This window comes from Ptychodera flava, chromosome 2 (assembly GCF_041260155.1).
Source record: "Ptychodera flava strain L36383 chromosome 2, AS_Pfla_20210202, whole genome shotgun sequence".
Lineage (NCBI taxonomy): Eukaryota > Metazoa > Hemichordata > Enteropneusta > Ptychoderidae > Ptychodera > Ptychodera flava.
The window spans coordinates 47,673,631-47,699,762 of NC_091929.1; the positions used below are offsets into that span (position 1 = coordinate 47,673,631).

At 38.4% G+C, this 26,132-nt stretch overlaps 1 protein-coding gene across 1 annotated transcript; it reads left to right on the forward strand.

Moving 5' to 3' along the window:
- The first annotated feature begins 4,017 nt into the window (after positions 1-4,017).
- Positions 4,018-26,132, forward strand: LOC139122595 (calcium-activated chloride channel regulator 1-like). Its single transcript, XM_070688150.1, has 16 exons — positions 4,018-4,331; positions 9,007-9,265; positions 13,475-13,607; positions 14,106-14,242; positions 15,065-15,175; positions 15,801-15,968; positions 18,422-18,602; positions 19,334-19,455; positions 20,083-20,251; positions 20,680-20,927; positions 21,908-22,085; positions 22,850-23,022; positions 23,240-23,417; positions 23,862-23,990; positions 24,737-24,898; positions 25,396-26,132. Exons 1-16 carry the CDS (start codon positions 4,069-4,071, stop codon positions 25,989-25,991), a joined length of 3,207 nt encoding a protein of 1,068 aa, XP_070544251.1. The 5' UTR covers positions 4,018-4,068; the 3' UTR covers positions 25,992-26,132.

The window sequence follows — 26,132 nt, forward strand, 5'->3', positions numbered from 1 at the left end:
TGGATGACGAAACTTTGAAAAAGAGACAACTTAATGCGAAAAGACGTAAAACAGTTGAATCAATGACGTAAAATGGTTATACATGTACACTTTACTTTTGGTGAATTGTAGTGAATGAAGATCTGACGTTGGGGGCGCAAAAGTGTCGGAATTCAGAATTCTTACGGTTTTGTTGATTTCGGCGAACAGATTACTTCTTTACGGAGTCTCTTTTCTCTCAACTTATTTTGTAGTCAGTAATATTTCTATGAACTTCATCCGATTACTTCATTTATGAATTCAAATAAAACCTGTTTATGATAACGTATCATCGGCTCCATTTTCATCAACCACACCAAGTATGGCTTAGAGAATCGTCTGATTGATTCGCCCTCATTCATTGACATAGTTTGGAAATACTCAACCCAAGTTTTCAACAACAAACTGTTTCGGTAAAATTGGAAACTTGAAAAAGGACGAGAAACAGATTCCTAACTTTAACAAAGCTATCTCGACTTTTAGCGTGTAACACTTTAATATTGCTTAAAAGTCATAAATGTGCGATGTGCGATGTGAACAATTGAAAACAAAATATGATACGTATCCTCTTTCCTGATTGAATCTACAAGAGAATCTTCTGAATCCTAAAGCCGAAATTGTGGCCAGACAGTATCATTTGAAGATACTACTAATAACCATGGCTTTGAAAACTTGTTACTTACAACCGCCGGGGTGTTAAATCATCTGTTGGTGCCATTCTTGAACTATGTAAATCACATGACACTGGCTCAGCGAGGCAGAACTTTCTATGCTTTCAAGAATCCATAACGATTTCAATGCATATGGCGTTTCTGCGAGGAGCTTGGTATTCGAGTCGGACGGCCTTACAGGGGCGTGGCTATTCTATGGTGGAAGTCCCTGGGCAATAAAGTTCGCGCTAAACATCTGGAGGACACGTGACTGGTTGCAATTAAGGTTCGTACGGATAAAACCGGACTATTTGTAATGTGTGCATACTTACCAACGCAACGTGCTCTAGAGAGAATACTGACGACTATTTGCAATACCTGGCGAAAATAAACAGTATTGTTCAGAATAGTCGTAGTAGAAAATCATGATTCTTGGTGACTTCAACGCAAACCTCAATACTGCGTTTGGTAGAGAGTTGGACAGCTTCTGTGTTCAGAGTAATCTGCTCATCTTAGATATTGAAATTTTTGGGAAAAGTCACTGAAACTTCACATATCATAGTAAAGCACATGGAAGTACCGCATGGTTAGATCACTGTGTAACAACACACTCAACGCATGAGGCAATACGCGAGATCAAGTTATTGCATAGCCCAGTTTCATCTGACCATTTTCCATTGAGTATTACAATTGAAATGGCAGATCATACTCAACTAGATTTTGACTATGCTAACACGTTTCAACCGCTTTGGTCAAAAGCCTCGTAAAGTCATTGGAATTGCTCTTGGCTTGCCACTGATAATCTTTTAAGTAATGTACATATGGTTGACTCTTGTAAAGATGTAATTCATCGGCAGGAATTGTGTTCCTTTTACAATGATATTGTTAGTTATCTATAGTTGGCTGCTCAACATACCATACCATTTAACACCCAAAATGCTTCTCAAGAAATACCAGGTTGGAATGACCAAGTACGTTCACTGACTACCATAATATTGCACGCGATCCATTTAAAGTTTGAATCACTGATGGGAAGCCCCGTGAAGGTCCTTTGTTTGAGTTGAAGCGCAAAACTCGTGCAAAATTCAAGTTGGCCCTGAGAGCTTGTAGGAGAAACTAGCAAATGGCGAGGGAAAACGAAATGGCTCGTCACCTTTCACAGGGAGATTCACTCAAATTCTGGAACTCTGTACATGCCGGGACATACTCAAACAAAGAGAGTGTTTTACCAACTAGCGTAGGTGGTTGCAATGGCCATTCAGAAATCGCCGATCTGTGGAAACCCCACTATGAGTCTCTTCTTAATTCGGTGGATAACTGTCGAAATAAGAATCATGTTATGACAGCCATTAATCAGGCTGATTTTTCGGAAGAAATCATTGTTACACCTGATGAAGTTATGTACGTCGTTAGTAAATTAGATAAGGGTAAATCTGCCGGTAAAGATGGCATCTATTCTGAACATCTTATTTATCCACTGGAGATGACGATAATGATATCCAGAGACAGCTGTAGTGTATGTATGCCGGGGCAAACTATACATATCCGTAACTTCAGTAATTGTTCATATGAGTTTAAAAATGTTCTTTTCAGAGCTTTCATGTACAGTGTATACTGCCCAAATATCTGGAGTGACTATAGTGTAAAACAGATGAATGATATGCGAGTTGCGTACAATAATTCTGTGAGAATCATCTTTCAACTTAAGTTTGTCTGTACTATAAGCAATACCTGTGTGCAAAGAAGCATTCTGAATTTCATTCACTTCAAAGCCAAGATCTTTTTAAATTCAGGGTTCGTCTGATGGAAAGTGAGAACGCTTTAATTCGCAGTTTTATGATTTTTTACTCGTTCCGATCTTGTTTTATCCTTTTGGAGACATTTTTAAGAGTGTAATGTATATTTTAAATCCTTTTTGAATACATGTTCTTTTATCACTGTCTTTTTTACCTTTTTATATCTGCGTATGTATGCCTGAAATAAAAAGTAATTAATATAAGTAAACATAAAATATGACAATCGAAGGAAATGGTATATGAGTAGAAACGTAGCAAAGACTGGCCTCTTCTAGGGATACAAAGATAGTTTAAGAATGGCGTGTTTATCTGAATGAAGACACGTCAATCAAAGACGTTTAGGTATTCAAGAGACACTGTATTCATTTTGTCTGTGGTTGGTCTTCTTACATCTGACGTCATCTTATGACCACAATCAGGCAGCACATCTTGGCTTTTGAACTTTGATTTGGTAATGACGTCATAGTCTAATTTACGTCACTTTTCAAGATCATTTCAGAAGACAAACGTGATTGTCTATTGCCGTCACATTTCGCAAAAGTTTTAAATGCTGGATTTTTACAATCCAGTAATCCCGTGATTCTCAACACGCTGTCCAATTATCGCGTAAGTTCCGTGTAATTCCACATAATCTTAGCAAGGTATGTTAATCTTTAGCAACACAACGTTATACGTAATGACGTCATAGCTTTGATTTGGCCTGTCAATTTTATACTGGTATGTCCTTGTGCAATTGGCAACTTCAATTCATGTTTAGCATGTTATCCTCAGTGAGGAGATTGTTTTCGTTTTACAGTGAAACGAATTAAGTATTAGATAACTAAACGATGGTGTTACTATACTGTAATAAAACATGCCATTATCTGCAGTAGACGATGAACACCGCACAGTATATGACCTGGTTCACAACACACACTACCACCTGTACACAGATAAACTTAACGTGCCTGGTTCAACTTGAACAGTCCGTTTATGTCCATCCTCACACTAGAGACTGTGTTTATACGTATGTTTACTTTCATTCATGCATAAATGCATGCATGTATGGATGTATCCATCTAAGCAAATCCATCCATCCATACATACGTACCAGTACATGCATGCACGCACGCACACACACACGTACGTACATACATAGATACATACATACATACATACATACATACATACATACATACATACATACATACATACATACATACATACATACATACATACATACATACATATTGAAAGAAGACATGCATCTTACTGTACACATAATAATAGTGTATGACATTATCTCAATGTTTAACTACACTTTTGCCACTTCAACATTATATGTTTGCTATGGTGGATTTATAGCATCCGCTTTACGTTATGCTTTGGTAATGATAATAGTGTTTAAAAATTTTCCTCTCGTTGAAAAAACTGACGAGTTGATTCGTCAAGCAAGGTGTAATCCGTTACCATTGCACAGGGGATTCGTCATGTTACGTAATAGGTGACGTCATGAAACGAAAACACTTTCAAAAGAAATACCAAAACAGAAGACAAAAGGAAGCTTTTGTTTTCAATGACTAACACTGCTGACGGTCAGGTTGTTGTACACACACCCATCCAAAATGGCGTCAACATTGGGTACCGGAGCCGGGTCAACTCTCTCAAACACACTGAAGATTGCAGTTTGGATCACATTTATTGTTCTGCTAGGGGAGAACACAGCAAAGGTGGATGCTTGCGGTCGAAGTCGGGTCTATCTTCTTAACAATGAGTACCACAACATTGTAATAGCGATCAACGAGAATGTTCCTGAAAACCCAGAATTGCTGGATCGAATCAAAGAAATCTTTACAGACGCCTCCGCATTCTTGTATAGAGCCACAAGGTAAGTCTGATAGCATGGCAATTCTTGCGAAAGATATAAATATGAAATGTTTACAGCGAATTGGAAATATCGGTGGGGCAGATGGTGTATTACCGCTTCAAACAAGTCTATACACAGGTTTCTTATTTCCTGCTTTACATGTGAAGTGTCCTTGTTACAATACAGTTCAGCTACGCATTGTTATTGGACAGATTTCGTTGCAATGTTAGGTACACAGATCAACGATTTCCATCGTAAAAAGCATAAAACTTACGTTCTTATAATTTTCAAGAAAACTGCTTCATAGTAATAAAGTGCGCCGTCTTCATAAGGGTGTAAACAATGCTCCGAAACGTGTTTACATTGCGAACAGCGACTCAATAGTTTTTCATTAACAGATACACATGAAGGTTAGAGGGAAAGCAATGTATTGGCTAAGTTACTATGAGTGTGACCTTGACGGAAATGTGCGCACTGTGCCTCTTGAAATTACTGTATTTTGCCTACTTTGGAATGGTGATTTTCGGATCGTGTGTAAAATTCGTAGAACTACTATCGCTTGAGGCAGGGATGTACAGCTGTATTGCAGGCAGGGGTGTACACCCTGGCTTGAGTGACAGATTTTACATTCTGGATCACGTGGACGCTAAAACGATTCTAACCCTGACAATACATGCTCTTTGACCTCAAATAGTGTAAGATGAATGTCTTGTGTTTGTGACACGTACACGTTTCAAGAGATTAAATGACAACATGTACTTTGATTTAAAACAAAAACAATAATAAACAAATTACAGGCATTTTACTTTTGTTGGAAAAATTGCTCAGGTTTTCCAAGGGTCATGACTTGCGTCTGGCACCATGAACTACCATGGATAGGTACATGAATGGTGAATTCATGGCATACCACGAATATGAATCATGTTTGTTGCAAAGAAAAATATAAAACCAAGTTTATAAAGAGAAATGTTATGATATGAAAGGAATATGAAGACAGGGGTAAAGGAAGATATAATTGAAGACACTGACGGGAATAGAGGGAGATCGTGAAAAGAGACAGACGGGCGCGGACCGAGGCAAAGAGAGAGAGAGGGGAGAGAGAGGGGCACAGACACAGACAGACAGATAGACAGACAGACAGACAGACAGACACACACACACACACACACAACACACACACATACACACATATATATATATATATATATATATATATATATATATATATATATATATATATATATATATATACATGGTTATTGTAGAAAGTACAGAACAAACTAACAGAAACGTTTAGATAATTTGCGAGAGAGGAGGGAGGGAGGAAGGGAGGGAGACAGTGATTTTATAAGACCCCTTGCACTTCACTTTGATATGCCTTTGGCTTCCAATCATTCAGTAAATTTAGTTAGAATGAATAACGATAAAAACAAAGCTAGACGAGATACTTATTTATCATTATAATGGCTGTAACGGTATGTCAAAAGCCATAAGAGCGATCCTTATTGCTACCAAACCAATGTCCAGTGTGCGAAGTAAGTCAATATTATCAGCCAATCGTCTATAAAACGTATTTAAATCGTAGTCCACCAAATGAAATACGTGCTAGGCAAATCAAATTGAAATCAGAATTTCGATGTACAGGTAACTTTAACATGGTTCGATATTTTTGTCTGATAATTAAAAATTTTACTTTCTGACAAGTGTGTAGATTGTTACATAATTGTTTAGTTTAATAGACAAAATTAACTGTGAAAGATGTATGCGAAAAACATGATTTCCCAACAGCTCTCTACGGGTCAGCTTGAAATACATGTTACTAATATTTAATGAACTGATGAAACGTATCTGACCAATTTCTGCTCCCATGTATTCAACATCACTCCAGTTTGTTCAAACTGTAAGGCGTGACGTCACACTCTGTTTCGTCTTTACGCAAACAATGCTGTTCCTGCTCTCAAATTTAAATCCATAACGTTGAGAAATAGTAATCTCTACCAGTGTTTGAAATTTACTCGGGTCATGTACTGGATATCAGGGCTGGAAACATTCACAAGTTGCCGGCCCTCTGTTTATTCAATTGTCTTCTTTTACTTCAAGTAGTACTTTCAAAGTGAAACACTTTCAATGTATTTTCAGAATTAATAAATTACCCGACAAGACCAGTCCAACATCTTTCCTCAGAGTATTCCTGGCAAAAGAACACAAGCGGCGAGTGACTTTATTACACATTATAGCGAGGAATTTTATAACAATGAATCATGGATTATAACATTGGAGAGAACGAACAATAAATATCGTTTTCAAGTACTTTAGTTGCTTTGTAATAAAACAAGAATGCCGTTACTGATGGAGTGTTTAGTTCTAAGGGATAGGTATAACTGTGATTTTTGATATATTTTTTTCAGTGTTTTTGTTCTGTATCTAATTTCATTATCTGTTCTCTCAACCCATTCATTAATATAATTTGAATCTAACTTTCTTGTTTTCTACGGTAGGGTTTTACCTGTACAAAAAAAATACTGATAGACAGGGCATTTTGAAATAACCACACTCCCTGTACATATAGCCACACTAATATTGAATTCAATGGTCTGAGATAATAATACACATAAACAATAAACAGATAGTATTTACAAGGTGATGCTGAAAAGTTTAGTGTACTCTTCAGAGTAAAACAAGTAAAGGCAATGTTATAAACACATCCATTGGAAACAATAATGTTGAAATGTATTAAGTATTCAGTACCTGTCCCTGATATTCTTGAGAGTGGAAGTTTGAGCTTTTTTGTTTTACTTTGATTCCATTTTCTGACCTTACTACCAGAGTCCCCAATAGTCTGACTTTGATCTAAATAAATTATATGGTAATAATCAAGAAGAGCCTCGCTCACTCTAAAAACGAAACCTTATGCTTTCAATGACATTGTTATTACTTTATTAAGTCGTCTCTATTTGACTCATGAAGGTCACTGGTTGTCGTACAACACTATTATGGAATTCGTGATTGGCGGTGAAGAGAATGGATAAAATTTCTCTGAAAATAATGAAAAAAATGTCCAAGTGTAAGCGGCTACTTTATGCGATTTCAAAAAAGATTTCAGACTTGGAAAAAGTAGAAGCGGCTATTTGAATAAACAATTTATTCATTTGTCCGGCCTTGTTGATGGAAACAATAAATTATTGCACATCTGGGAATATATCGTCTTCCTTCTTGTCATCTTCCTCACACTATATGTCACTGATCAGTCGTAAATCTCTGTTCGTAGATGTTTGTCAAATGTCTTCGTCATATTTGTCTTTCAACTTTTCATGCATCCAATCTGCCGGTAGCACTTTAAACGATAGAGCATGTTCACCGTTGTGAACGGCTTGAGCTTGTCAATGGTCACGTGATACCCAAGTAAGAGCCATGGCGTATATTGAAACAGCCAAATCTCTGATGAAATAAAAGGTCAATGTATCGTTTTGCAAGTCAACTATACACGGCGGTTTCATCAGTGGTCAGTTTTGTAGCTGTATTCAAAATTTTAACGATGGGACGCGTTTTTCTATCGTTTAGCGTTATCCTATTGGTCGTTGGTTTTCCTCTTATTGGATCAATCAATCAGTCAGCAAAGTTTATACAGCGCCAAAATCCAACAACAATGTTTTGCTCTGTGATGCTCAATGGCTAAACCACTCTGTATACTTGGAAAACATGTACGTTTTCAGTAGTTTCTTTCGAAAGTTTCCAAGTTTGGGGATTCCATGTTTTCGAGAGGTACTGGATCTGCCTGTTCGGTGGCTCGATCAAAAAATCGACCCACTATTTTTGAAATAGAAAATGAGAAGATGAAAGTGATAAACCTGTGACCACAGTACCACAAGTACGTATGAATGAAGGTCTACATTTTGAATAGTACACGTCTACACTTGGTTCGTTTGTTTAGATTTAATCATGGATGACCAATTATTGAATGTGAAGAGCTGCTATGCAAATTAATAGCTTAGTTACTGGCCTGGAGGAGAATACAAGTGATTATCTTTTGTGTAGCTTGGACGAACTGACTGCCGTTACAAAGAATTGGTACTTATTGTATAATGATGACCGACAATAGCATTTGTCAATGACCGTAGCTTATCAAGTATAATTGGTTATTTGGTGTGTCAACACATTGGAGAGACGTACTGGATCGACGAGTGATGACCATACATTGGCATCAGTGGCTTTATTAGTCAAATGTCGATGTACGAAATTCGTAGAAAACGATAATCAGGCACATAACTGGTAACCTTGAAAAATTGCCTTCCTAAACAAAATAGAACCTGCCCTGCATACTGCCATGGAGGTAGAAAGAATCTTTGTTTCTACTTCCATGATACTACATACCCAGTATACCTCGCCTATGCTATAGACTAGCTAAACATTTCCAAGTCTTGTTTTTGTGTTTTGTTTGTTTTTGTTATTGACATGTAACTCTGTTAAACCCTCAAAAGCAAATTTCCCTGTCTCGAGTAGGCCGGTAGTTATTCTGTACTCTGCAAGTACGTGAATTGAAGTGAGGTGTGGGGAGGTGGAGGGATGGAGGGGGTTGAAGACTAGGAGAGAGATAGAAGCAGTGAGAGGCGAAGGGACCGGAAAGGTTATACACTGAACAACGGAGTCATTCCTATACCGGTATGGTCAGCCAATCATTTTTTTGCTTCTTTCCCAGATATCGCGCCTTTTTCAAGGAAATTTCAATCCTAGTCCCAAAGTCATGGAAAGACAATCCGCAATACAGAAAACCAGAGTTCGAAAGCTATGACATGAGTGACGTCATCATAGATTACCCGGATGAAGAAGCAGGCACCGGCAACAGACCATTCGTTATCAACCCGACTCCCTGTGGCCAATTAGGGCAATATATGCATCTGACGCCACAGTATGTTTTGGATCCAGCTGTGGCATCGTATTATGGTCCCCATGATAAGGTAAGAATACTAGAATTTGACATCAGCATTTCATTGAAACATGTACCTCAAATAATCAATACCAAACGTTTGGCACGATTTAGGCTACTAGTATTTTCAATTGTAGGTAAACCAAATCAGCTTTGACGGGGAAGAAGACTCAATCGTCTGTTGTGCAATTATGTTTGTTTTTTTGAAGAATAAACCTAACTAAATGAGTTTAGTCTATCTGTCTCATTAGATTAGCTTAATGTTGTAGGCCTAGGCATAAACAAATTGTGAAAATATTCGAATCTCTCAATTGTAGGCCTACTAAAACCTAACTTTACAGATGACATAATAAATTTCAACTTGAGGATTATTTGATAAACATGGGCGATAATTCCTTCCAAAATGTTGAGATATTTGTCAAAAAGCGCTCTCGCCCACTCCTCTATTAATCCATGGCGTTGCCCTTAAAATCTGAACTTTGATCGTTTGACACCGTCGCGTTTGGGTCAAACGGAAGTGATCTGAGTAGCCAGTTGCCGTTCCGACGCTGAGGTGGATCGCGCGTGACAAGGACCGTGTGTTTCCATGAGTGTTTGAAGATTTCAACGACCTCAACGGTGATCTGGTTTGAACATTAGAGATTATGTGTCTGTTCGTAGACGTGGAAAGGTTCGGCCTGAGATTTCACTCAACGTGACAACGCTCCGATTGACTACAACGGAATTCCTCACACAAGCGTGCATGCACTGTACTGCAGCGTACGCCGCCGCCCAGCTTGACTTTCACACGACAGGTACGTTTCTAGAGCGGGTTTCAACAGCCGTCAAATCAAAGTTTTGACGTCATATAACGCTGTATCGCTGAAATTATAATTTGGATCGACGGTTCTGCAATCGCCTGGCAGCGCAGCGTGAGTATAGGACATAGAAATTGCATTGTGCTTCCTTCTCAACATGACTACTCCTGGGACAGAAATCATGACTTTGGACGTTGGGGGCGTCATCTACCGAACCAGCAGGAATACGCTAACTCGTTATCCAGAGTCAATGCTTGGCATTATGTTCAGCGGGCGAGTTCCTGTACAGAAAGACGGATCCGGTCGCTACTTTATCGACCGTAATGGTGATATGTTCAAGTATGTACTTGACTTTTTGAGAACATCAAAGCTTTGCTTACCTCACGATTTCAAGGAATACGATCAGCTGGCCGCCGACGCAGAATTCTATCAAATAGAAGAGTTGATCGAAGCGGTACGAATCCAGCGATTTTCTGAATTTCTGTCCGTCTCCCTGGAGTACGACAGAAGTGCAGGTTTCAACAGACGTGAAATCATTTGCCGGGTTGTCATCAGAGCCAGGGAGAAAATTCTCAGCGAACTTGAAGCGAAGATTCCAAGTTTGTCAAATCACAGCCGTCAGCCGGATATGCAGTCAATGTACGGTCCCCCAGATCTCGAACAACTTTTCGCTCAAAAGAGAGTTCTTGACGTATACTACAGCGCGGGAATCTGCAAAGAAGAAGTCTTTGAAATGATTTCTGAAAGTGGTTTTCGATATCTTAGTTCTTATTTTGATGGCGAATGGGAAACTGAGCGTTTTGTATTTCACAGAAAAAGGCGAGAACTCTGAAACAGCCAATTTTTTAGGCTAGACTAGGTAGGGTCCATGTGGCGCACCAAAAAGAACAAGTGATCGTCTGTAAGAAATCATGAATTTGATCGAAAAATTGAAAATCTCATCTGTCTGTTTTGTAATGATTGCAATCGCGCAAATCACTGCTTTCGATTTTAAAAAAAACTTCAAAAACTAGTTGTTTGCATCTAGATGAAATACAATTTTAGGAGACTGTTTTAAGCGTCTTCTCTGCATCAGTCATTACTCTAGGAAGAAAATGTGAAAACTTCGCCGATCTTTGCAAATATGAAAATCGTTGTTAGTGACAAGTTCTGTTAATCTACCTCCAGTTTAAAAATCACTCATGCAAAATGGACAAAAACCAAATTCAGATGGTGAGAATTATGTTGATTTGTATGTTTCACAATCCTGTGACAGCAGTGTGTACTTAGCAAAGCACAAACTACTGTAGTATACATCTGTCAGCTCATCGCAGACACTGTTGATAAAAGTAAAGCCACTGATCTCAAGGATGAAGTTCATTTCTAGATTCATTGAAGACGGAGAATGCTTGCCATCGTTCTTTGCTTTCGATGGACAAACTGTTTACGGTATTGATCTGACGGCGTAGGACATATATTATATAAAGTGTCGAATTTGAAAACTTGCCTAGAAGTGCCACACTGTGACGTTACTTCACATTTTTGTCATTTTTTTAAAGATTTTTGGCTCAGATTTTTTCGAAAGATTAGAAATTCGTCGAATATCTTGCTGAATTAACTTGCTGCATACTAGTGAGATAGATAAAACAGCATCGAAAGCTGAAAACGCTAAATATACGGCTAATAATTGACCTTGGAATGACCCAAATCCAGTTTTCCCGAATGTCAGGGTTGTCTTTTTATGCAAGCAGATACAAGTAATAGTATTTGATCTTTATTTGATAGGACGTAGCGCAGTTAACACTGAAATATCATTCGTATTAGGGATCTAGATTCCCCACAATTCTGGGCCATGAGTGACGCATCTTCCGGTCTTTGGTCATTTTATTCGTTTTAAACTTTCTGTTATGTGCTGACGTAGCCACCATTGCGCTACTTCTTAAAACTCAATGTAGATTTTTACAGATAATTTTGTACTTGTTTTTCAGTTTATGACGTAGTAAGTCTAGCATTTGTTCAATGTGTAATGAATTATTGTTAATGTTGATGTACCAAATCCATGACGTAGGGCGTAGGTAGTACACTGAGGTAAACTGAATGTTATTTGGGATTGAAGTCTCCTCCGTATACTGGAGTGATATGGAAGACTGGAACAAAAGAAAAGAAACCAGAGTTTGCAACATATCACCTCAAAATGTTTACTATAGGATATGAACCCGCCTACACTTCCATGCATCAATTTATGTATGTGTGAACCTTTGACAATAGCAACCAATGGAAAATATGTCTCGTGTAACCTTTTTGGACTCGGCCTTAATGTAGTACTGATAATTCAAACAAGGAGATAATCTTGTTTTAGTATCCGATGTGAAGATTTTTTAAGAAGGACGTTTTGCTCTGATAAGGAAGCGATAGCGTCAAATGGATCGCATCATCAAATAAGGAGATTGTATACGTTTATCTGATGTCTTCACTTGGTTACACGTTGATGTACGTCGTGTAATCACGTTCTGTATTGGAGAGATTGATTTCATTTATTCAATAAATCATTATTGCGGATCACTGAAAATAATATCTGACTTTGTGTTTTGTGTTTTGTCTGTACCCACCCTTGTCTATCAGGTCATGAAACCATTCATCTTTCTACTGATTTACCAGACTTTTGTTTAATGTCAATCACGTGTGTGTCACGGTTTCGTTTTCTTCTGCATAAGCTTTCCTTCGTGTACACGTAGATTATAGTATTTTCGTCGGTAAATGTAGCCTGAAATTGTCATGGGAGGGCGCTCTGAGAGTACACCGATTGGTTCTGAGAGTATTCTTTGGAGAATCTACTGTATGCTCTAAGAATACAATGTTGGCCCTGAGAATAATACACTATTGGTTATGAGTATACACTATAATAATTGTTTTCATTCGGAAAACTGTACTCTACGTGCGCCAAACTTTAAACCACTCTCTTTAATTCAAGAAAAATATCAACCGTGACCATACACATTGTGATAAATAAGAAACAAAATTTGTGTCCGACACAACAAAGCGACAAAGCTGCGTTTTCTCAACATATCAAAGTCACGGATACTCGACCATCTATTCGTCCGGAATTGTGCACTGCCCAGCGTACTCAATTATATTAACCACGATTGGAACTAATTTTGGAGAATTAGATCTTTATATTTTGCAAATTTCCCAAAATGTTTGGTTCCCTATAGCTGCAATATTACAAATTGTGAAAATAAGTTCATTACTTAAAGAGAAATTAAAAGCTATCTAATTATCCCAAATTAGTTCCAATCGTGTTATAAATCAAAGTTACTCATAATGCAAGAAAAATAAAAACGTTTTACTTTGTTTCTTACTTTGCAATTGCAATCAACTACAGCGCTACGATAGGAATTTAGCAATATAAAGTGGTAACGTTTCGAGAGAGTGTTGCAGCTAGCATCTTGTTCTTTCCAATTCAGGTCATAGTTCACGAATGGGCTCATTTACGATGGGGTGTGTATGACGAATACCCAGACCCGTTGAATGGACAACATTTCTACGCAGGCGTAGATGGCGTTATTGAAGCAACTAGATGTTCAGCAACTATTAAAGGTAATTACAGATCCCCAAATCCCCTCTATTTTCAAAATTATCGATGTAAGTCATCGGTATTGCCACAAAAAGTCATTTTATGCTTCTGGCAGAAAGAGGCCCATCCATACACATACATTCTGCTTTCACTGAAACATGCCATCATACACATTAGCATATGTAAAACACGATAGTAAACTACAGTATTCCAGCTACATCAGCCACCAGCAAAGTTGCTTTTGCATTCCAGTCCTCGATACTGGTCTAGCATGTTTGTGTGTGTTTGTTTATGGATACCATTTCTCAACTCCTGTAATTGCTGTGCCTTTCATAAAGATGTAGAGTACGGCGACGTCTACTTACGAGTACGTGGTACATCTGATTTTAATCAGATTCGTGAATTTGAAGACGGAACGGACAATGGTGGATTAAAACTGATGTATTATATCGCAGTACCTCAATTTGGACTTCAGATAAACATGAAATTAACGGATTCTTTGCTTGACCTGGTTGTTGTAGGTCGCCGTATCACTCTCAACGGTGAGGCATGTGAGATCGGGGATAATAATTTACCGGAAGCGGATTGTAGATTTTTGGACGACAGACGAGAAGATGGATACACGGGGTCATTGATGTACAAACAGTTCTTGCCAAATGTAAGTCATGGCTTAATAAATGTAAACAGTCGATTCTTAAATTTAGGTAATCGATCAGTAAATGTAATTTATTTATAACGCTCTCCTTATAGCATCGAGCATTATAATTTCCACAAGGCGATCTGTATGCCTCGATATAATCATCATCATCATCATCATCATCATCATCAACAACGACAATTAGTAAAAATAAGTCTCCTTCTAGTAAACTATGTACTTTTATCAATAACTGTAAGTCATTGATTGGTATTGTTAGATATTCGAGAAATTTGAATGAAAGAACAATAGTTTTCAAACATTCCTACAAGTACAGATTGTCAGGTATTTCTTTGAGAAGCGGGCTTCATCGTTTAATTTTTTACCGTGTGTGTATTTCTAGACGTAAAGATCATACTGGAAGTACGCTGTTTCCAATGCCAGACATATTTGCATGTCTTTAGACAACCTTAATTCCAAATTGGTCGCTCGCTTTTCATCCTCGTTGTTGGAGTCATTTAGGTAACTATTTTTGTATAAAAACGTATTTTCAACCGATTTTTATTCGATCATTTTGAATTTACTAGAAAGGAAACTTTACTTCGAACGGACAAATGTTATATAAATTTATTCTTGATTAAAATCTTCCTTCTCTCTGTCCACGCACTGTATGCAGTACCATGATGTCACTGAATAAAAAGTCGACTGATTAAATGGAAATCTAAAAAAACAGACACATCGCGATGAGTCGAAATTCTTACATTGAAGTCAGAAGGCATGGTGTGATTTTTGTCCTGTCTATATTTTTGTTATTGATTGTTTGTTTGTTGTTCATGATCTCAACAGATGATGCATTTCTGTGACAATGACACTTTCGCGGAGTCATCAGGTGATTTGCATAACAGAGCGGCACCAAACAAACAAAATCGGATGTGTGACGGCATGAGTATCTGGGAAGTGAGTAGTTTAGTATTTAAATACCTAAACTTTCATGCCCTTTTTTGTGAATTTCCAAATTCAAGATCAAATATGCACTTTCGCGCATTTTATCAATCACACGGCTTAGTCATAAAATTATTTTTATCCTACAGTCCATCCACATATTCAATTGAGGATCGTCTGTTCAATGATTTAAGACTCCTGATTTTGGTATTTTATTTTCAAATCCAATTTAGATCTGACCTGATCTTGGTAAAATTATGAACACCTTTGTAGCTGTTTAGTGTTCGACCTTAGGTTCAAATGTTGATTGAGTGATCACAATACACGTATTGTGGGAAATTTCAAATTAAAATCCATGTTCAAAAATTAGCCTTTTAATAAATGCTTATTTTAGTTAGAGTCAGGCTATGTTTGTACCAAGATTTAATGGTTGCACAAATGATATTGGCACCATTTTACAGCCACAAACTGATGACGTCAAATCACCGTACACTATACATAGTGCAATAATTATCACTTGTAAAACGGTGATATGATATTTTCGAGTTGTGCCAGTTTTAGTTCGATTGGATTCCTCTTGAGGCGATGAAAGTGTTAGTGGAAAACGGTGTTTTCTCACTCACTTAAATTAACATTACAGGTTCTGAGAGAACACGACGACTTCAAAGATGGGGCCAACGAACCGCGAGAGCTTGGAGTGACGACGCCAGATTTCCACATCGTCAAACAGACCAACAAAAGAACCGTCCTCGTTATGGATATTTCCGGAAGTATGGAGGCAAATGACAGAATTGAAAAACTCGGTCAGGTAGAGGATAATATCTACTTCAAATCAAACTGTAGAAATATTTGAAAGCCGTGTCTTTCAAGGTGACTGATAAGATTTATGTCAGTCATGTATGTCTACTTCATTTTTTCCACAAGCTGTCACGGTAACGGTACTGGACTGTTCAAAGGGAATGATTGTAGGATTGTGAAGTGGTTCTTATGGAAATCCGGTCACGACATGCGACATGCGACCTGCGACTTCAAAACTGCGACCTGCTTCCTGCGTGTTTGTCAAACTACAACCTGCGACTTCCGGGTGCTCTGGCCTAGCTGCCACCTGCGAGTTTGAAACTGCGACCTGCGAGATCACGACCTAATCCATGATTTTAGGTATTTGATGTTTATTGAGACTGAGAGTATGAAAAGCAATCACAAGTAATATCAGTGATAGGTGGTGTCATTTAGGTAAGAGATGAACTTCAATGACACAGCTGTGTTGGCGTACGTGTTGTTTGGTGGCTTTCAAAGTCCGGTTTCAAAGGGACAATGCTTATAAATATAAAGGAAAATAACGGCAACACCACACATCGGCTCTACCAATATTGTTTAATATTGCGATATGGAGAATAAATGGATCGTTGCATTTATTTTGTGTGAAATACATGGCGAGACACCGGTGAATCGATAGTGCTGCTAGTCATGTGATCTGGGTCCCCGGTAAACCGGTTTGTTGATTGAGTGATTCGTCTTAACGGTGTTTCGGAACCAAAAATGGGGTTCCTTCATCAGTCGCGCTCTTGTTTTTTATCCCCTCCGCTTGGTTGTGTGATGAAGTCATTTTCGTCCTCGAAGAGGAGAAGCCAGCAGATTCGTTAATGAGAGAGTTAGCCACTATTGACTGACTCTATAGTGAGCGATCCGGTGTGTGGTGTCATATTAATAATAATGACATTTTATTGCTTGCTTGTAAATATAGGATTTACATCACATTTATGGCAAAAATACAAAAATAAGTTCACATTTTTCTTCAATAAAGATAAAGTAATGCAGTATAATAACAGTAGTTAATAATAAATATAACTAGGTATTTCTTTGTTTATATAAAAGTAAAAATATAATCTGCGAGTTGTTCATTAAAAGATAACTCTTGTGTTATTAGTAGCTTGCTGATTTTCAATTGTATCGTTTGGGAAATTGATTTTACTGAAAAAGTTCTTTCTTTGGACTTTGTATTTCTGACAGACTAATAAAAAGTGTGTTTCATCTTCAATACTGTTAGTGTTACACTGATTGCAGTGTCTTTCAGTAATTGGGGTTTTTGAAACAGTGTTTCTCCCTTTTTCAATTGCTAGATCATGATTGCTAATGCGAAGTTTGGTGAGTACTTTTCTTTTCTCACCTTGTAACTGTGTTAAGTAGGGTTCTAATCTAAAATTATGTTTTATTTTGGCGTACATTCTTAGTTTACTATTTTCATCAGTGATCAAATTTTCCCAAAAGACTTCATAATTGTTTGTTAAATTTGTTTTCATTAATCCAGTTATAACTTTGTGGTGTTTAAGTGATGGAGCTTTATCAAGGAGAAAGTCCATTCCATTTTCTTTAATTAAAGCACTTAAACAGTTAAACCAGGATCTATTGTTAGGGTTGTTTACCATTTGCTCCAGGAAAGCTTCTTTAGCAAGATTATAATGTGGAAATTGTACAATATGAAGTTTGATCTCAAGTAGAAGTGGGAATTGTCCTAGTTCACCCCTCACAGCCGCATTACAAGCGTGTCTATTACACTGTAAAATGTTCTTACAAAATTTGATGTGAGTTTTTTTCAATTGCTGATTTATCCCACTTCTTGTAATCCATGAAATCTTGTCCCATAAACTCTGAGCCATACAGTAAAACAGGTTTTATGAAAATATTGAATAAATGACCCAGCATCGACCGGAGTTTCCGGACGCTTATAAGGATTTTTGTTTTAGGGCATATTTTTAGCGTTGCTAGTGCTCGTTATGTTGACAGGAACAGGTCGCATGTCACAGTTTTGAAGTCGCAGGTCGCAGTTTGACAAACACGCAAGACGCAGGTCGCTGTTGTGAAGTCGCAGGTTACACCTAGGTCTAAATGCCGAAGTCGCAGGTCGCATGTCTCAAACTCGCAGGACGCAGGTCGCAGTTTTGAAGTCGCAGGTCGCATGTCGCATGTCGTGACCGGATTTCCATAGGTTCTCGATTTGCTTCGAATATCTTTTTGCCCCAACATGATCTAAACAGACACATTGCCAAAGAGAAAACGTAACTTAAGAAAATATCTTTGAAATTGTTTAATAGCGCTGATTTTCGGTGATACTGCACTTAAAACTGGGTGTTCCGGCGATCTTTTCCGAAGTTATTTCTGAACGATGTTTAGGCTAGACTTGGTGTATAAGCTTAAACTTGATACGTTCATCTTGTTTAAATATGTGATACAAATTAACATTGTCTTTCTTTTTTCTTATAGGCAGTAAGTCATTATATTTTGAACACTGTTGATGATGGAGAATTGGTGGGAATAGTGGTTTTCAGCGATTCTGCCATAATAAAATCACCTCTTGTAAACATCAATAACGACACCAGATCTTCACTGCTGTCTCATATTCCAACACGAGATGATATCCAGGGTTGGACTAGCATCGGCAGCGGTGAGTATTCGCTGACTTGCTAAGCGCGGTAACCTTCAAGGGCGTGATGATGCGGGCGTAATTTGTCTCCCCCTGCTGATGTGCAGCGTGCTCGAAAGTTATATCTGATTGGTCCATTGTCACTATTCATAGCAACTTAGGGAGTCTATTTGTATTATTTAATTATAACGGTCAAATTCAGCCAATCAATTGGATAACGGCTTCCGAAATGCTGCACATTGGCCCTAATTTGTAAGTGACTAACGTGAGCACGCAGCATTGTCCTCGTTAATATATCCGGGTTGTAATATTTCGGAGCAAAGTTCTATGCAACAATTGGCCATGTGACTGACAGTTTACAATTTGTCACATGACTGACCGTCTGATTTGCAAGTGATTCATTCATGAAGTTTGTTTCTTTAATTTGAGTTATCGATTCTTCTATCCAGCCATCACAAATAGCTTACACTTCTTACAAAATCATCAATTGTTTTACCAAGTATTGTTGAAACGAAATTGGTGATTGGTCTTTACGTATATTTGCCATGCTTACATTTAAATTTTATTCAGAAAGTGTTGACGATTGTTTTACCCACAGAGAAAGCTTAGCCTCAGAACAAACTCGTAACTCATTCTTTCTAAATTTTCTATAAGCAGACGGTATGACTCTGTTGAATCCAGCTCCCCTATACCGAATTTATTTCGACCTCACAATATATTCATTTCTCCTGCATCTCTTCCACGATGCTAAGGTCTTGTCAAGGGGTTAGAGGTCTTGGAAGACGGCGACCAGGACGCCGCTGGGGGCGTAATTCTAGTCGTGACAGATGGAGAAGAAAACCGAAATCCAACCATCGAAGACGTAATGCCGACGGTGAGAATGTAGCTCAACTTGTTTGTAACTTTCGATTTCATAGAACACTGCAGTTCTTAGCAGGCAACGTTTCAAAGCAGATATTTGTCACATTATAAGTACATTTATAAGATCAATTAAGGATGTTTGCAGGAATATTTCAGCGATGTAAGGATAAGCGTAGCTTCATTAAAGAGGTTGGTCAGAAAATGGAGGTAATCCCAAGGGTCAGTGTTACCATGGAGTTAGTACGAAAAGCATGCATTGTGTACAACAGTAAACAGCTGTTTAGGGAGTGTGAAAACTCGCTCTGAATCAGACCTATCAATTGTTAATGGGGAAAATGAGCAAAAAAATGGGAAAACGTACTTACGCTATTCACACCATCAATATGTATCATAATCGATTCACAAAACGAATAGCTTTCCCTCTCTTAATAGACACAGAGGGCGTCATCAGGTTGTCAATTTCATAGGAACCACTCGTTCATCTAACTTAACAATGCCCGCTAGTCTTTTAAGGTGATCATAGTATATAACATTATCAGTTGAATTATAGAAATTCACTATTGCACTTCTAAACGAAGTCATTTCAGATGCAGTTATCTGTATACATAATTATATCGGTTTTACTTTTTTGAACCTGAAGCTAATATCAAAGAACGTGACAGTGGACTCCATTGCATTTGGTATCGATGCGTCAGACAACCTGGAGACGTTACCAGCAGCAACCGATGGTCGTGCGTTTTTCTACTCGGAAGGCACAAATTCAAACGCGCTCAATGAAGCTTTTACAACCAGCGCACAGCGAGACAAAAGTAAGGCATGAAAACCATCGTCTTTTATCTTTTCAGTATTATTTGTCGTTATCAACTGGTTCTTGCACGAATTCTCCATGTTTACGAATCGGTTTGACGGGACGTAAAGGCTTTCTCTGGAATGTCGTTCATGACGCATGTAAATAGGTCAATCATCTGTGCTAATATATCCCATAATTGAATGTAACGACATGGAACTCAACGCTAGCTCATACTTTGTTTTCATGACGTCAGAGGGCGCGATTTCTGGATCGGTACGAGGATTCCGACAAGAACTTCATTTAATCATTAATTTTCTGTTCCGGGATAAACTGAAGTGTACTATTTGCAACTATTGTTACATGGACATCTAGAGGCTGTAACGAAAGAAGCTTATTTGAGTAAATAAAACACAAACGGCATAAATTGTAAGATGTATTTTCCTGTAGGTGTTGTCGAGAGACCAATTCAGCTGTACAGTGATATGATAATGATGACACAGAATTACACATTTGAAGTTTACATCGATTCAACTATCGGTAAGAAGACTGAGTTTACACTAGATTATCTTGGACGTCGATCTATTGAAGTGTCCTTGACTCAACCAGACGGAGCTGTCATTGACTCTCAGTCTGATGGCTATGAACTTGATGAAACGTTCAAGGTTGTCCGGATCAACATACCGGGCGAAGCTCAGGTACGTATGCGGAGGACGCTCTCACAACTTGAATTGTAACACACCTCATCCGCAGTCTGTATTCTAATTCGCCAATTGATAGTCACGTGGGATGCGTTCTTTTTGTGCTGATCCACATAAACGACGTCATCAGGCATCATTTGTTTGAACTGTTGCCTGCCAGGCATCAGTTCCGAAAAATGATGCCCGCTGACGTCAAAAACGATATTTGACGCGAACGCGGACCGGAATGTAAACAAAGATGTCGTCTGCGGCCGATCGAAACTATAATCCAGAATTTTTTTGGTTTATCCTACTTTCTGAAGAAGAATTGAATGCTTTGGTTTCCAACAAGGACTCGATACGGACAAAACTATAATCAAAGGTGAATTGAACGTTTTGCAGAAGTATTGCGATCTTTTTAGGAAAAACTTTTTCTCACTGAACCACTCAAACATATTACATCATAGACCTACATGCGACAAGTGTTGTGTATAGTACGTTCTTATGCATGGCTACGGATGAGGTGTGTTACAAAACACATATTGACTGGCATGAGGGCAACAGCATACGTCTTTAACCCCTCGGGCCTGTGAGTCACCCCGTCCAAGATTATTTTCCTTTACTCACAGTCCCTCGGGGTCAGACGTATGCTGTTGCCCTCATAGCCAGTCAATATGTGTATACTGTCGAACCACAGCATTTCCGTGTACATGTGAATAATTCACTAATTTCTCTGCTCGCCAAATGTCATTGCGCCTCGACAGTTCGATATGATTTCAGTTTTAGAGGTTGTAGTCCGATCGATTTAAGGAAAATAATCTTTGACGGTATCGATATACTAATTGTTACTTTTTACCAAATGATGTTTTGGTGCACTGTATAAGTTGAAATGTAATATAAAAGATTGAAATTTGACACGTAGGTTGTAATACATGATATTCACAATATGGTGTAAATTCATTGATTTAACATAGGCATTCTGCATATTTTCACGACAGGTTGGTAAATGGTCAGTTCTCATCAAAAATAGACAAGCCAACGCTCAGTCTGTCAGTATTAACGTCCAGTCACGAAGTCGACGGGCCGACGTTTACCCAATTCTAGTGACTTCGCAGTGGAGTAATCAGGTTGTCACGCCACCAAGCAAACAGATCTTGTATGTCTCAGTTTCAAAAGGTATGCATATAGTTAGATCCTTGAGACAAGTAGTCTCGCTTGTACTATTTATGGTTAGATCAAGGATGAGGGAAATCCCTCACTTCCTCATGTCGATAAACTGTACCTTCATTTCATGTGAGTCAGCGTTACTAAGAGTACTTGCCACGAGTTATTGAGTTATGGTCAACCTTCTCTCAGCTGTATCGTTTGTGGTCACTGCAGGATTTATGGTCAATCTGCACTCAGCTGTATAGTTTGTGGTCATCGCCGGATTGATGGTGAATCTAAACTCAGCTTTATAGTTTGTGGTCATTGCAGGATTTATGGTCAATCTGCACTCAACTGTATAGTTTGTGGTCATTGCCGGAATTAATGACGGCAGTTTTAGATTAAAATGACTTGTTTTCCCGTTCACGGTAAATTTGCAGGTCACAATGCAATTTTCCAAAAAAACCCCTTTGGCTCGCCAGTTAGTCTTTTCTCAAATTGCCTCTGAACAAATGAACAAAATGTTCCCTCCGTAATGCGAGAAAATTACCCGCTAGAAAGGCATGGTGACAGCAGAAATTCAAAATAAAAGTGACAAGAGTATAGAAACAGGAAGAGGAGGCTAGGATGGAGAGACGGGTAGCTTGGGTCCTCGGCACATTGATTGACACAAACAGACCAAGAATCATAAATGTCGGCAGAAGAAGACAAAATTACTAATTACTGATACCTTAAGTACAGGTATAAAGAATACCCAGTCATTAAATTCAATTGATTACCGTCACTTTCACCAGGCTACACACCTCTCCTGAATGCAGAAGTCATGGCCACAGTGGAGAGACCAAATAACGAACCAGTCGAATTGATGATGCTGGATAATGGAGCTGGTGCTGACGTCACACAAGATGATGGCATTTATACGAGTTACTTCACTGAATTCAGCGGATCTGATAGATACAGTGTCAAGGTACTGGTTAGATAATCTTCATTCTTGTTATATTTTTTTGTGAAAATCGACACATGATTGTGAAACTGCCGGACTTTGGAAAGGCGACGTTGTAAATGATACAACTTGTCAATTGTGATTTTAAAGATTCTCTAGTTCACTGACATGTATTTTTCGGAACGAAATATGTGAACAGCACGGGCGGTATCATAATATTCAAACCTGTCCTATTGTGTAGGTGACAGTAAACAACAAAGATGGTCGAACTGTCGTCAGTCCAAGCAGAATTATTGGTGTTGGCGCCCTCAACGACCCGACACAGGACTTGCCGTCTGCTGCACCAAACACACCGGCTGGTGATTTCCAGAGAGTAACCAGCGGCGGTAGTTTCACTTGTGAAGGTTCGGCATGCGAAGGTGAGACTAGAACAGTTCATTCCCAGGCTTGGCTTTATACGTGACGTCACAAGTCAATATTTGGAATAAATGCACGATGGACCTGTAGCTATCTCTTGTGGTGTTTAATTGTTCCTCTTCAAGCAAAGAGGCCGTTTCTCAGAGAAGTACATATGATTTTACGATCATTAAAAAAGCTTGTCTAAGGATATATAAAAATATAATTGACATTGAATGGTGAAATATTGTATAACTATAATACGCAAAATTGACCGAAAATTTGAAATATGTCAAACAAAAGCCCTCCAAGTCACTTGACATAAGTGAGTGCGTAAGAATAAATCTTTATAACACTCAAACAAAGAAGTTTTATAAAATATCACCCAAGATTATTTCCTGACTTGCTGTATTCATATAAAACGTTTGTCGCCTGTTGAGTGATTCTTCATATTGCTTGTCTTTAAGCTGACAGCGGCACAGACCTTTACTCTCCCGCCAAAATAGTGGATGTTGTAGTCTCTAGGGTGTCCTATGAATCGAAGCAAGTGACACTGCAGTTCACGGCCACTGGAGATGACCTTGATCAGGGAAAAGGTATAGTTAGCGTCCTCAATTTTCACAAAATGTTTGAAAGTCGTAATACATGGGTTTTGGTCACATTAGCTCTAACTTCTGATAATTTTCCATTATGTTTGTTTGGTGTACAACAATCGACTCTTTACATGTACAGACTGCATTATCATTATTGGCAAGTGAACTAAGACTAGACTGAAAACGTGAAATATAACAGTTCTATTGCATTTAACACGTATATACACCGTGTTGTCAAGCTGAATGGTAGGTGTTCCATCATGCTTATTGGAGTATAACAAGGAGTTACGGTTGTAAAACTGTGTACCGTCATCAACATGTTTTTGGTACTAGAACAAAACCTGTGTTTGCCATGGAAAGAAAGAACGAAAGCAATCATAAAAAGTTACAACTACTGTCCCTTAAAAATATGTTTGCCGACCTTTGACCTTTAGGCCTTAGGTTATGGTGATATGAAGATCTTTAAAAGGTGGGACAGACACTAATTACAACCTGCAGGCTGTTAATAGTGTGACGTCATTATAAGTCAATATCTCAAAGGAAACGGCGTCTTTGGGCACGTAGGCCACCTGACTTCTTCATTACACTGTACAACTATGTTACTGTACACCAGGAAGTCCGTCTTCTCTAAAATAGGAAAGATTAAAATCCGTGAAAGATAATGGTTTTAATTTGGATGTATTTCTTTGTAAGAGCAAGGTGGTTATCATTTTTCTTGGTGTCAATATTTTCTGTACTTTATTCAATAGCAAGCAGTTACGAAATATGGATGGACATCAGGTTTGAAGCGATGTACTTTGGTTATGAACGAACTACTAAACTTACCCAAGCTGTCATGAAAATGGGAATACTGACGGCACCAAAGCAGGCAGGATCGGTTGAATTTTTCACTTTTGAAGTCCCTTCTCGAGGTAAGTAAAATGCTTTTCTCTTGTCGCATTTTAAACACCCGTTCCTCTTACAGAAATCGCAAAATGAAAACTGCATAGGAACTGAAAGAAGCCCAGGACTTATCATTGGTTTTGGTCACTAGAAGCTGTCACTGATTTTTGACACTAGAAGCTAAGTCTGGACATTCAGACTGTGTCCAAGGCGACAGGGAAACGTTAAAAGCTTAGACTATTACGTAAAGTGACCTGTTATTTCTAGGGATGATCATGGTCGCCTTTTCTGGTTTGAATTTGAATTTTTCATCAATTTTCTAGAAACGTTTCTATTGAATTCCGAACACATAATAGAATCTTGTACATTTGCTTTTAAAAACTGAAGGTAAAAGCTGATATAAATGAAAATTTGGTCGTTTTCTTTAATGCCAATGTGAATATGTATTCTGCTGTGTCTGTGTTATAACTCTCTAAATTACAAGCATCTGCTGGTTGCTTTACGTGAAAATTTTATTTATTTTCAGGTGAAATGAGTTTTTACTTTGTGGTCGTGGCTGTTGACGATGCTGACAACAAATCTCCAAGATCTAATATTGTGTCGGTATCAATGCGAGACTTCTCCGAGTCAAATCTGCCATTTTCCATACCTGTGTTCACAGCCATAGTGGCCGCTGGGGTCGCCCTTCTACTTGTTATCATCATCTTCTTGCTGATTTGCTGCAAGTGCTGCTGCTGTACAGATGGAAAGAAAAGCGACGCCGAAAAACAAAAGAAGAGAAAACAGAAAGCAAAAGAGAAAAAGAAAGTAAAGAACGACAAGGTGGCCATTGTTGACGAAAGTAAATCGGAACCAATATCGCACACCAACGAGGTGGTGACAACAGATGAAGTTGTTATTGTGTACAATACGTCAAGCCAAGCACCAAGCCAGCAGAACGGCCACGCTGCCACTAACCAACACATTGCTATTACTGCTCCAGAACCGATATACACGGATGTCGAAGAACCTAAACCAAACAACAAAATTATTGTAGCTCCAGCCGTGGATGGTAAAGTCATCTACCACGTACCAACCAAACAAGGAAATGTTTCGAACTTAAAATCAAGATTTGAGAAATAATAATGATATGTGGCATTTTGAAGAATATAGGTTTCTGCTGCCAGTTCGAGACAATGTTCTGTCAGTACCACGTGACACGCAGCAAACGGCAATGGCCTTCTTGTATGCATAGTTTGGAGTCACCACTCAATCGATTCCCAT

Excerpts from the sequence above, each read along its gene's own strand:
- LOC139122595 (XM_070688150.1), top strand. The coding sequence starts at position 4,069 with ATGGCGTCAACATTGGGTACCGGAGCCGGGTCAACTCTCTCAAACACA. Across the intron at positions 9,266-13,474 it reads ATTATGGTCCCCATGATAAG|GTCATAGTTCACGAATGGGC; the intron begins GTAAGAATACTA and ends TTTCCAATTCAG. Across the intron at positions 14,243-15,064 it reads ACAAACAGTTCTTGCCAAAT|ATGATGCATTTCTGTGACAA; the intron begins GTAAGTCATGGC and ends TGATCTCAACAG.